This window comes from Monocercomonoides exilis (genome assembly GCF_001643675.1).
Source record: "Monocercomonoides exilis strain PA203 chromosome Unknown scaffold11-1913109, whole genome shotgun sequence".
In the NCBI taxonomy this organism is placed as follows: domain Eukaryota; phylum Preaxostyla; order Oxymonadida; family Polymastigidae; genus Monocercomonoides; species Monocercomonoides exilis.
Genome location: NW_027150556.1, coordinates 203485 through 216209, shown reverse-complemented (window position 1 = coordinate 216209; position 12725 = coordinate 203485). Strand labels below are relative to the sequence as shown.

The 12725-nt window shown below is 38.9% G+C and overlaps 3 protein-coding genes across 3 annotated transcripts; 2 read left to right on the top strand and 1 right to left on the bottom strand.

Annotated features, from left to right (window-relative positions):
- Positions 1–567: 567 nt before the first annotated feature.
- Positions 568–9020, top strand: MONOS_5248 (DNA polymerase epsilon catalytic subunit A; the record flags this gene model as incomplete). The annotated part of the gene is made up of 4 exons (XM_067875378.1): positions 568–682; positions 771–4068; positions 4179–8643; positions 8826–9020. 4 exons carry the CDS (start codon positions 568–570, stop codon positions 9018–9020), a joined length of 8073 nt encoding a protein of 2690 aa, XP_067731460.1.
- A 520-nt stretch (positions 9021–9540) lies between these two features.
- On the bottom strand, positions 9541–10365 carry MONOS_17265 (uncharacterized protein). Its single transcript, XM_067870168.1, has 2 exons — positions 10252–10365; positions 9541–10190 (listed from the first exon to the last, which is right to left on the bottom strand). Exons 1-2 carry the CDS (start codon positions 10337–10339, stop codon positions 10021–10023), a joined length of 258 nt encoding a protein of 85 aa, XP_067731459.1. The 5' UTR covers positions 10340–10365; the 3' UTR covers positions 9541–10020.
- Positions 10366–10640: 275 nt separating this feature from the next.
- Positions 10641–12657, top strand: MONOS_5247 (coronin). Its single transcript, XM_067875377.1, has 3 exons — positions 10641–10928; positions 11023–11974; positions 12099–12657. The coding sequence occupies exons 1-3, from the start codon at positions 10653–10655 to the stop codon at positions 12485–12487; spliced, it is 1617 nt and encodes a 538-aa protein (XP_067731458.1). The 5' UTR covers positions 10641–10652; the 3' UTR covers positions 12488–12657.
- Positions 12658–12725: the final 68 nt, after the last annotated feature.

The window sequence follows — 12725 nt, the reverse complement described above, 5'->3', positions numbered from 1 at the left end:
TCCAACACTTGAAAGATGCCCCGGATGGCTTATAAATATGCATGTTGTATGAAGTTTAAATTATAAAAAAATAAAGAGATGAGATTGTATTTGGTTTCAAAATACTATTTTTATAAAAATTACATAGACGGCAGTAATGCGCGATGGTAATTCATATAGTGGATTGAATCTATATTTCATAACAGAAGATGGACGCAGGATGAAAGCTGTAATTGAATTTTTACCTTATTTTTATGTGAAAACAAAAAAAGATTGTGAAGAACGAGTCGTAAACTATCTTGCAAACTTTAATCAAAAGCATGAAGAACCTATAATCGAAGAAATACAAATTGTTGAGAAAGAAGATTTGAAGCTGGTATAAATTTTTTTTTGTTTCATGGAAGTATTTACATTTTCATTTTCTTTTAATGCGGTACAAAGCCAAATCATCTTCTCGGAAGAAAACAGAAATACATTAAAGTGTCATTTAAAAATGTTCAACAATTGATGTCAGTTAGAGATTCTTTGCAGACGGTTATTCTTCAAAACAAAGCGCAAAAACATGATGTGCACACTTTTCAACAATTAATGAGACAAATTGAAAAGGCAGATGGCTCAGATAGCCTTTCAAATCCAGAAAACTTCATGGAAGAGCTCAGAGAATATGATGTTCCATACATTCAAAGAGTTAGCATTGATCTTGGTTTGAATATGAACAAGAAATACTTTTTGTTTATGATTTTAAATAAAAATCAAAATTTAATTAAATTTTATTTAAAACATTTTCTTAGGCCTTCGAGTTGGACAATGGTATGATGTATGGAGAGATGAAAGGGTGGTTCATTTTGAAAAAAACGAAAAACTACTTGCTTTTCCTGAAGTTGTCGTCTGCGCATTTGATATTGAAACAACCAAGCCACCGCTCAAGTTTCCAGACGTTGCAAGAGATCAAGTGATGATGATTTCATATATGATTAACGGAGATGGGTATTTGATTGTGAATCGCGAAACAGTCTCTGCAGACATCGAATCGTTTGGGTTTGCTCCGCTCGAAAAGTTCGACAGCGTCTTCACAGTTTTCAACGAAGCAAACGAAGAACAGACGCTTCGACGATTTATCTCAGAAATGCATCAGCAAAAGGTAATTGTGTATGTTACATACAACGGAGACAATTTCGACTTGCCATTTTTAGAGGCCCGTTCAAGAATATACAACATGAGCTTTTACACAGAGTTTGGGCTTCGGGCAAACCAAACAGACGAGTTTGTGGGGCAGGATGCTGTGCACCTGGATGCATACAAGTGGGTGAAACGTGATTCATATTTGCCACAAGGATCTCAGGGCTTGAAAGCCGTCACAAAGAGCAAGCTCGGAATTGATCCAGTGGAACTTGATCCTGAGCTGATTACTCCCTATGGACTTTCACAGCCTCAGACACTTGCTGAATATTCAGTATCAGATGCACACAGCACATATCATTTGTATATGAAGTATGTGCATCCGTTCATTTTCTCTCTCTGCACCATTCTGCCTATGCCTCCAGAAGAAGCATTGAGGAAAGGCACCGGTGGTCTATGCGAATCATTGCTGATGGTCAACGCATTCTCAGGAAACATCATTGCACCGAACAAGTCAAGACGAGATCCGTTGAAGTTAACTAACCAGCGCAAGTTGGTGTATGCAGAAACTTATGTGGGTGGCCATGTGGAGTGTCTGAGGAGCGGAATCTACAGAAATGACATTCCTCTCACATTTACAATAGACAAGCAAACAATTTTGGATCTGATTGGAAATTTAGACACAGACTTGCATTTTGCGATGCAAACAGAAAAACTGACCTCAGAAGATGTGGTGAACTACGACGAGGTGAAGCAAGAGGTTGAAACGATGCTGCGCGCTTTGCTTCCAGAAAATGAAGAAGACACCGTCAAACGCATCACAGAACTGCCAAAGATTTACCATGTTGATGTTGCTGCAATGTATCCCAACATCATCCTGACCAACCGTCTTCAGCCTGTTGCGATCGTTGACAGAGAAAAAGACTGTCAGTTCTGCGGGTTTGGCGCTGACTCAGACACGATCCAGTGCCAGCGTGACATGAAGTGGGTGTGGCGTGGAGATATTTTCCCTGCAGAACACTCGGAGTTTTTGACACAACAGATACAGGCCGAAAAGGAGCACAATATGGCCTATCGAATTGGGAAAGTTCAGAAAGATTGGAACAGCTTGGACGAGTTTGAGAGAGCAGAGATTGTCAAGAAGAAGATGCAGGCATACTGCCAAATGGCTTACAAAAGACAGACAGACACGAGGGAAGAAATGAGAGTGAATACAGTTTGCCAAAGAGAGAATGCCTTCTACGATAATGCTGTGAGAGAGTTCCGTGATCGAAGGTACATTTACAAAGGCCTGCTGAAAAAATGGCAGAAAAACTTGAGAGAAGCTGTTCAAAAGGAGAAGGAAGGAACAGGAACTGCACAGGATGTCAAAAACGCGAGCGATTTGGTTGTTTTGTACGATTCACTTCAGCTTGCACACAAATGCATTCTCAACTCATTCTACGGGTATGTTATGAGAATTGGTGCTCGTTGGTATTCGATGGAGATGGCAGGAATTGTGACAAATGTGGGGGCAACGCTGATTACGAACACAAGAAAGCTGCTAGAATACTTCTCTCTTCCTCTGGAACTGGATACAGATGGTATTTGGAGTGCATTTCCTTCATCTTTTCCTGATGGCTTCATTTTCAAAACCAAAGCGAAAGGGAATGTGTTCTTCAGCTATCCCTGTGCTATGCTTAACCAGAAAGTGTTTGCAGAGTATGCTAATACGCAGCACCAGCGTTTGATAAATCCAGAGACATTTGAATATGAGAGGACAACAGAATGCTCTATTGGCTTTGAGCTGGATGGGCCTTACAAGGCGATGGTTCTTCCTGCATCAAAAGAAGAAGGTGCATCCATCAAAAAGAGATATGCCGTGTTCAATTTGAAAGGAGAAATTGCTGAATTGAAAGGATTTGAGCTGAAAAGGAGAGGAGAGCTGAAACTTGTGAAAGTGTTCCAAGAAAGTGTTTTCCAGACATTTTTGAAAGGCAAAACACTGGCCGAATGCTACAAGGCAGTTGGAGAATTGTGCAACGAGCAGCTCGATATTTTGTTGTCCCATGGATCACATGTACCTGAAGACGACATTTTTGATCTTTTGTCTGAGACACATTCCATGTCTCGTGCTCTTGCTGATTACGAAGGGCAGAAAAGCAACTCAATCACTGCAGCACGTAGGCTAGGGGATATGCTTGGCGAAGATGTTGTCAAAGACAAAGGTCTCTCTTGCAAGTTTATTGTGGCAAAGGATCCGCCTGGTGCTTCGAAAAGACCAGTGTCTGAGCGAACAATTCCTGTTGCAGTGTTTCGGCTGGATGACGAAGTGCTGAAACGCTCATATCTCAAAAAATGGCTGGGAATAACTTCATTTGGAAACAGCGATGGAACAGTAGACATCCGAGCTATTCTTGATTGGGATTACTATCACGCAAGACTTAGCTCCACAATCATCAAAATTGTGTCTATTCCAGCTGTCCTACAAGGCGTAGAGAATCCCACTCCATCGATTGAGCTGCCTGATTGGCTTCAAAAACGGTTGAGAGAGGAGACAATGGGCAAGTCTCGACACATCACTGAATTTTTCCGACCTCTCGGCGATTCTGGAAAGCAGATGCACAAAGAGACAGCAGACATTGAAGATGCACAGATTGATTTGGAATCGTCTTTATCAACTTCTGCAGATGTTGTTGATTCAAGTTCTGATTCAACCTCAACATCTTCTGCTTTCTCTAATTCTGTAGTTGACTTGTTCAATTCATCAAACAAGAAAACCGTTTCTGAATCTCTTCAGTCGCTTTCTAATCGCTCATCTTCACAAAAAAAGAAAAACTTGGGAAAATCAAAAGATGGACAAATAACTTCGAAATACGACAAGAAAGTGATTGCAGCAATTGTTGCACAGAGAAAATGGACAATTCTTCGCTATCCGCCTGGAAAAGAGAATGAGGATGTTCCTTCGATGACAGAAAACTTTAACGAATGGTATGAAATATTATTTGATTCTATGATATTTTTTAATTTTCAATATCTTTTATTAAATTATATTTTCATCACTTGTTGTTTGAAAATTGCTCTTGATGTTTTTGAATCAGGTTGGCGTATCATCGAAAGCTGTGGAGCGCCCAACGTTCGCAGAAGCATCGCCTGGGGAATGTGACATCTTTAATGACCGACTCAAACACATCTGACAACACTTCAACGGATGCTGTGGTGCTGTATGACAACAAGAAGCAGTCATCTTCTGTCGCTGCGATTGCAGCAGCACATCTGCGTCGTGTGCAGCCGTCCTTGTTTCGCCCAACTGGCGCCACTCCTCTTTTCACTGGTCAGTTTGCCCCGCTCTTCCGCACACATTGGCAGATCCTTCAGATTGCCCCGTCTCAGCCTGTGACCCCTTCATCACATGCACTCACAGCATCCATCACTTCATCAGCTGCTGCACTCAACGCGATAAATCAGGGTTCTGCAAGCTCGATGCAGTTGTCTTCGATCTTTGCACCAGCCTCTTTGTCGACAAGAGAGCTTACAATGTGGGTTTATGCAAATGGAATTGTTGTGCCAATCCACATTGAAGCTGAAAAGAGGATTTTTGTTGACTGCACAACTCCTCAGCCATCGTTTTTGGTGACCGAAGAAGATATATCCCGGCTGAGAGAAGCAACACGAGACAATCCAACTCACAATCCATTCTTGTCTTCCACCATCACTCCTGCACCAACACCTCAGCACTTCACCCAAAGCTCTTCTTCTCTTTCCTCATCTTTTAACCACAAGTCTCAGCAATCAAAGCCACTGAAGTACTTGCTCCCATTCATCCGCTCTGCAAGCGTGTCTCATGCAATCCTTCCACACGGCCTCCCTCGGCACCATCTCTTCGAACTGAGCATCGATCCTTCTGTTCCAATGGAAGAGTGGCTTTCGCATTTCACATCCAACCCGGAAGTGCTAGGGTTATTCGAGGCACAGATATCGCCTGTTGTTCGGATCATGGAGCAGCTGGGCAGTTGCGTAAGATTGAAGAAAGTAACTGCAACCACTTCACTCAATTCAGTATTCAAGGTGGATGATTTTGAATCATTGTCACCAAAAAAAGTTTCATATCTCACTCCAAAGGACTTTAAAGCGGTCAAAATGGCACAAAAGAATGAGAAAGATATTGCTTCATTATCATCCACAACATCATCATCAGCTTCAGCTTCATCTTCCTCTTCTGCTTCTGCTTCGATTTCATCCTCGCCACTGCCAACAATCGCACCAACTCTTGTTCCAAGGAACTCATTTCCTCCGATTGACCGCAACCTTCCTGCCATCTTTCTCTACACAACACAACCACCTTCTCTTAACAGCTCTGCCGCAACCCAAAGTCAACAGTGCTTTTTTGGCATTTACCACAACAAATCTCATACCATCTTTGCTGTTTTTGTTACACCTCAAAGCAAAAGAACAGCACCTGATGTGATCAAACGCCCGATGGAAGACTTTCTGAAGCGTCTGGCTGCAGAAGAGCAATCAAAAAGCGATGGACTCACTGAAAGTGCATCAGGAACAGGAGCAGACACATTTCGAGATCTGCATCCGATTCTGCATAGCGAAGACAGACTGCCTGCAATCGTGGTGAAGACAGCAGAAACAATGAGAGAAGGATACAGACATGTCACAGATGCGATCAGCTACTTTTTGACTCGCAATGAATACAAAACAAACACAATTTTGCAATCAAATGCTTCTTCAGCAACTTCTGGAGGCAAAGGAAAAAGCAACAGCAATGCACTGTCTAATGTGTTATCAACCACATCAACACATGGCATTCCATCCTCCGCTCTTATCCTTCTTCAGTCGTGCAGTCAACCTGCTTCGTCAATCATCGGTGCCATTCCATCGCTGGCATCGATGCCACTCGCAATTGTACCTCCAAACAATGCTGATGCTCATCTGCCATCTGTCATGTGGGGCGCTGAAGCATCGCGTGCTTTTGTTTTGCGTCTTCTTTTGCTGTCTCGCTGGATTGATGATACTGTTCATCTCTCCCGTTCGTCAGCATTGCCTTTAACAAACATAACACATTTCCCAGATCCTCATTCGTTTGCACTCGATATGATGTTCACACGTCAGCTGCACACTCCTCCTCAACCGTATCGTGTTAGTTGGTTGTCATCCACGCATTATGCAGATCTTGGAGATATGCATGCTGGCCTGCTTCATTCACAGATGGGCTCAGCGCCTACAACAGGAATAAAACTTGTTGGCGTTGGGAAATCTAAGCAGACCATCTCCAGTTCTGGCACGTCTTATAAATCTTCTGAGAATGAATCCCAGCAAAACTTGTGGGAGAAAGATACACTTCCTGAGATAACAAACAGCGGCATGTATCATTCTGTGTGTGTTGAGCTGAATGTGATCAACTTGGCCGTGGCAGCTGTCATTCAATCATCAAAACTTGCCAGTGCTGATGAGAGTCTTGGAGCTGAAATGGACGATGAATATCAAACAAACAAAGACAGACAGAGATGGAAAAGTGGAGGATATGGAAATATCAATTCTAGAAGCAAAATAGATTCAGGAAAAATGGCACTTATGAAAGATTATTTGAGAGCTGATATTCCTCAATCATCTGTTTTGCTTGGCTTGTCGCAAGATGAAAGAGAGGCATCAATGAGAGGAAGCAACAGACCAAATAGTAATTCTTCAATGGAGCTGATGCCTCCTCCTTTGATTGCAGGACGTCAGTCACAGACATCTTCGTCATCTGCTTCATCTTCTGCTGCGTCTGGTCCTCAAGCACCATCTCAAATGATCATCTGCGGAATGACACGTGAAGAAGGACGACTTTCTCGTTTTTCGTCTTCCTCACAGATCTTCAAGAAACTACACGATTTATTAACGGCGTTTTATGTTGAGGTGCTCACAGCTCCGAATCCATTTTCTGATTCTTCATCTTCGGCAAATGGAGCATCTGGACCAGCATTGTTTGACGAAGAAAAATTTGCTCTTGGCAAAACAGCAGATACACTTTTATCGCAGTTTTATCGTTGGATTAGTTCAGATCAATCGCTTCTGTTTGATGGTGCTCTTTTGGAGACAGTACACGTTTGCATGAAGAAGATGCTTTTCCATTTGTTGTTCTTCTTGGTGAAGCAAGGAATGAGAATTGTGTATGCATCGCCTTCTCGAGTGATAATTGACACTCAACGGCATACAATGAGAGAAGCTGGAGCAATGGTTCATGTTGCAATAGAAGCACTAAGATCATCTGAAATGTTTGGTATGATGGTGTTTGATGTTGTGAGCACTTGGCGTTGTTTGATGTTCCTTGATATCAACAACTTTGGAGGAGCTGTTGTTTCAGAACAAAGCAAAGACGACACTTCAAGTGAATCAGATGGAGATGGGGTAGGAAAAGGAAAGGGTGAGAATTCTTCAGACGAATCATCTTCTGAAAAAGATCAAGATTCAATGGATGAAGATGAAAGCGACAGTGGCTTCGACTTTTCGGATGAAGAAGAAAACAGCGGATCTGAAGAAGGATCAGAAAAGCGCACAAAAATAATTCGAAACAAAGAAGGAGAAATAACTGAAACGGATTCATTAACAAACAAAAAGGGAACAAATTCCACCAATAAAGCTAAGACACAGGCGAATCCATCACAAAACAAGTCTCCGTATAGTCTTCATTATCAATGGGATATTCTGAGATACTTGCCAGAGTCATTGCGCACACGCTTTGCTGTGCTTATCGGAAGATACATTCTATTTTGCTTGGAATGGATGGACACTACTCAAAGATCAGAAGAAGAAAGGCTTAAAGACGAATCTAAATCAAATCAAGGATCGCGGATTCCAAGTTTGATTGATGCAGTGGTCGAAGAAGGATTGAATGACGATGAAGATGATGAAGATAGAATCAACAAACTTGGTGATGTGGAAGGGGAAAGCTTGGCAAAGAAAAAAATTATGAAAGTTGTAAAAAAGAATTCATCGTCATCGTCTTCTTCATCTTCAGAAGAGATTAAGAAATTAGATGAAAAGAAGAAATGGAAAGTATTCGATACATTTATCAAGCAAGATATTCAGACCATCCTTGATGAGATGGTCAGAGGATATGAAAAGGAAATACCACCCGACTCACAAAACAGTTTACCTGCTGATATTTCTTCTTCATCTGTTTCTTCTTCAAATTCTCCTTCCACATTTTCTCTTCCATCAAAGTGGACGAATCCTCCTGCAGTTAACTTTGTTATAGCTGTTTGTCATTTGCTTTCACTGGATCCAATTATCCGCTCGTCTGTAAATGTTGTAAAGAATAACATCCTCAACCGCCTTCACGTCAGTGCCTTTGCCACCTCATCTCAGTTTGTTCTGCCATCTGCTTCCATCATTTTAACATCATTTTCCTGTGGATACTGCGGGGCTGCGCGAGATCTCGATCTGGCACGTGATAAACTGCTAATACACGGAAATTGGAATTGTCCTTTATGCGGCCATCCATACAGCATTCGTGCCATTGAGGGACTTCTTATCGAATTAATTGATAAACAGCTTGCTGCTTATTACACACAAGTTTGCCTATATGGAAAATAGATACATTTTTTTATTTAGTGAAATTACTAAATGATCTTTTCAAATGTTAAAAACTCCTTTTTTATGCACTTATTATTAGCCATTTTTTATTCAAATTATTTATTTTTTTTTCACTTTGAAATTTAACTTTGCCATATCATATTTTCTATTAAATGTTTCAGGATATGCGTTGCCCTCGATGCCGACTTGTCCAAAACTCATTCTTTGGAGAGTCTTGCAAATGCACTGGCAGATACTCATTAACAATTGATAAAAATGAACTTACAGAGACCATCACAATTCTGAATAACATTGCCAGATTTCATAACATGAATCATCTTTTGGAAGTTACAGATGGGCTTATACCAATGATATAATTATCCATTCAAATCTCTTTGAGTCGACATTAAAATTACGTTTCTTCAACATATATTATCTCATCTTTCACCAGAAACTTCAAATGAAAAATTTTTTACAGGTTCGACGTATCAAAATTTATAAAGTGAAGGTACCAACTCCAATGCATTTATGAAATTAAAAAATATTTGACATGTTCTTTTGCACTTGCAAGCATATCAGGTATTTATTCTTTTGAAAGTGTACAAAATTTGATGAAAAAGTGAAACGTTTTCAATCTCAAATCAACGCTTTTCTATTTGTCATTTCATTTTTTTATTTGGTCTGTTGACTACATGAAAGAATTACACAACTTTTAACAAAGATGTTTTGTCACTTACAGCTCTATTGATTTATTACAGAGAATTTTATGTTCTGTGGTGTGGATCGAATTTTTTTTTGTGATAATTTATGTTAGAATTGCAGTTCTTTTTCCGATTTGACAAATCACAAAAATTATTGAACAAAATACACTTCACTTTTTATTGAAAAAAAAACCAGTTTTATTTTCTGAAAAAACAAGTTATTATTAAAATAACCTGTGAAAAAATAAAAGAACAAAAATTATTTAAAATTACTAAATCTTTTCAAATATTTTCTTGTATTTTAAAAATTCCCAAAAAATAATTCAAATCAAGCTACGTAAAGAAAAAAATTGTGGAAAATATATGTTATATTTTTCAAATGATGAAAAACGTTATTTATTCATTATAAAATCACATTTGAAGAACAAAAAAATATACTGTAAACACAATTACTTCATAATTTTGAACAAAAAAGATATAATATATTTTCAATGAGAAATATAAAATAATAATATCTTTCAATATTGTAGTGACACATTTGACTGTTTTTTGTAACAGTTATTTTTTAAAGAAATATATTTTTCTTTAAAGATAACTTTCAAAAAGCAACAATTTTAAAAAAATATTGACATATTGAATCACATAATGAAGCTTCTACATGAGTAGATTAATTAGTTCAAGCTTTGGCAATATTTTGACAATTTATCAATATTCTATGAATAAGTTTTTGAACATCTTTAGAAAATATGCTCTCATCAAATGAGCGAGTAGGCCCTTTTGTCGCGATATATGAATAATCTACAATTGTTTGAATGTGTTGTTGCAACAAATTCAGCATTTCATATTCTGTAACAAACAAAATTACAACAAATTCAAAAATATACATAAATCAAAATATAAACAAAACCATTCATCAGTTCCTTCAAATGATCAGAGCTTTCTTCCAAATTGAATAGTTCATCAAGTTCATATTCATTTTTGTCACTTGTTTCCATAAAAGATATTGATATATTGTAAAAATGTTATGGTTATCTTTATAATTAACATATCTTCTATTCCTATCAAAACATTAATAACAAATTTAAACATTTTTGAACTTGGGGTTTATTGAAAAACGTTGTGAACATTATTAATAATATTAACTTCTTTTTTCAAAAATTTGTTCGTGACAATTCATATGATATGATTTTCTCAACATTCTTGAAACTTGTTAGATCTTCTCTGTCAAAAAATAAATAAAAAATTATTAAAGAATGCTCATGAAAATAAAAAAATAATTTTGGCAGAAGTTAAGGTATTGAGATCGAAATGTCATTTGTCAGAAAAAGCAAATTCCGTCATGTGTTTGGAGAGCTCGCCAAACGTGAGTTTATGTATGAGGGCATAAAAGGAACAGGAACTACCCTCGATACTAACATGATAAAGGTGAACAACAAATACATCTCTTACATTTGGGAAGGTTCTGGAGGAGGTGCTATTTGCGTCTTTCCTTCAACACAAGTTGGACGTCACCCAACGTCAATGCCCCTCATTCGAGGTCACACACGCCCTGTTACAGATATGGATTTTTGCCCACATGATCCAGTCTGTACTTTTTATTTCCAAATCATTCAAAGATTTTTAATTTTGATTGTTATTTGTTTTGACACGTTGCTATTTTTTCCATCCAATGTTTTAGGATACAATTGCAACAACATGCGAAGATTGCACAGTTCGTGTTTGGAAGATTCCAGAGAGCGGAATGCCAGCTGATGGAATTGAAGAGCCAGTTGCAGCTTTTACTGGACACGGAAGAAAATCCACTGAAGTTATTTGGAATCCATGCGTATCAGGAGTTCTTGCATCTGCAGGTGCTGATGCAACCATCAAAATTTGGGATTTACAAACAAAAGAGAGGCTTATTGCAATTGATGGCCAACATGGAGACGCAATCCAATCATTCCAATGGAACCAAGCAGGAAACATGATTGGAACTCAATGCAGAGACAAAAAAATACGTTTGTTTGATGTAAGATCCAATCAAAAAGTTCTTGAAATTCAATCACACGCCGGAGTGAAAACAGCTCGTTTCCTCTTCAACAACAAGAGAAACTGGCTCATGTCAACAGGATTTGGACAAGGAAGCAATCGTCAAGTTCTCATATGGGATGAACGAAACACAACCAAGCCAATTGTGTCCAACGTGATTGATCAAGCATCTGGTATCATGATGCCATTCTTTGATGAAGCCACACAGATTTTGTTCATCGGGTCGAAAGGTGAGGCAAACATTAGATACTATGAACTCACTGAAGATCCTCCACACTTCTTCTACATCACCACCTTCCCCGAGGGCACACCAACACGTGGCCTCACAGCTCTTCCCAAGCAGTATGTGCATTCCGAACACTGCGAAATCATGAAGTTCTTCCGTATTACTGCGAAAGATTCGATTGAACCCATCTCATTTGTCGTGCCGCGTCGTTCAGAAATGTTCCAGGCAGACATCTACCCACCAGTGGTGGATACAACCACACCTTCAATGACAAGCGAAGAGTGGATGAAAGGAGAGAACAAGCCACCAAGATATTACGTCTTCACAGCCGATGGAAAAGGTGAATACAAGAAAGGCGACGAGCTCCCAGCAGATGGTTTGATTTTCTTCTTTTTTGAACTTATAAAGAAATTTCAATTAATTTGATCAATACTTGATTGTATTTTAAAAATATTATTTAATTTTATTACAATATGCTTATCGTGAATGAAATTTCGCAGCATTTGCAACACCCATGGCATCTCCAATGGGATCTCCAGTGATGTCGACTCCAATCCGCTCTCCTTTGGGTGCCTCGTCCATTTTGGGCACTCCTGTTTCTGGCTCAGCCACTCCCAGTGTGCCAAAGAAAGAGCTTGAAGATGCAGAGAAGAAGATCGCAGAGTTGGAGGCTGCTATCAAAGAAGCAAAAGAAAAGATCGGCAGCAATGCTCCTTCACAAGGCGAGGGAGAGAAAGAATTGGAGTTGTCTAAACAACTTGAAGCCAAGGAAGCTGAGGTATCTTCGTTAGAGGCAGAATTGCAGGCACTTACAAAGGCTGCTGAGGAGAAAGAAAACGAGCTTACTGTTCTTTCCGATGAATTAGAGAAATTGGAGGAATCTGCATAATCTATTTATAGTGTTTTGAATGTTTTGTTACTTTGTTGTGAACGTATTTGTTAATGCCACTTTTTATTTTTATGAATAATGCTTCAAAGCTTATTTTACTGAAAATTGTCTGTTTTGCGAAAATATAGAAAAGAATATATTGTACACACAAAAACAAAGGATTTTAAAGGTGATTATTCAGATTGCTGTAATATGAGAAATTTGATTATGAAAAATCAACGAATTAAAAATATGATTC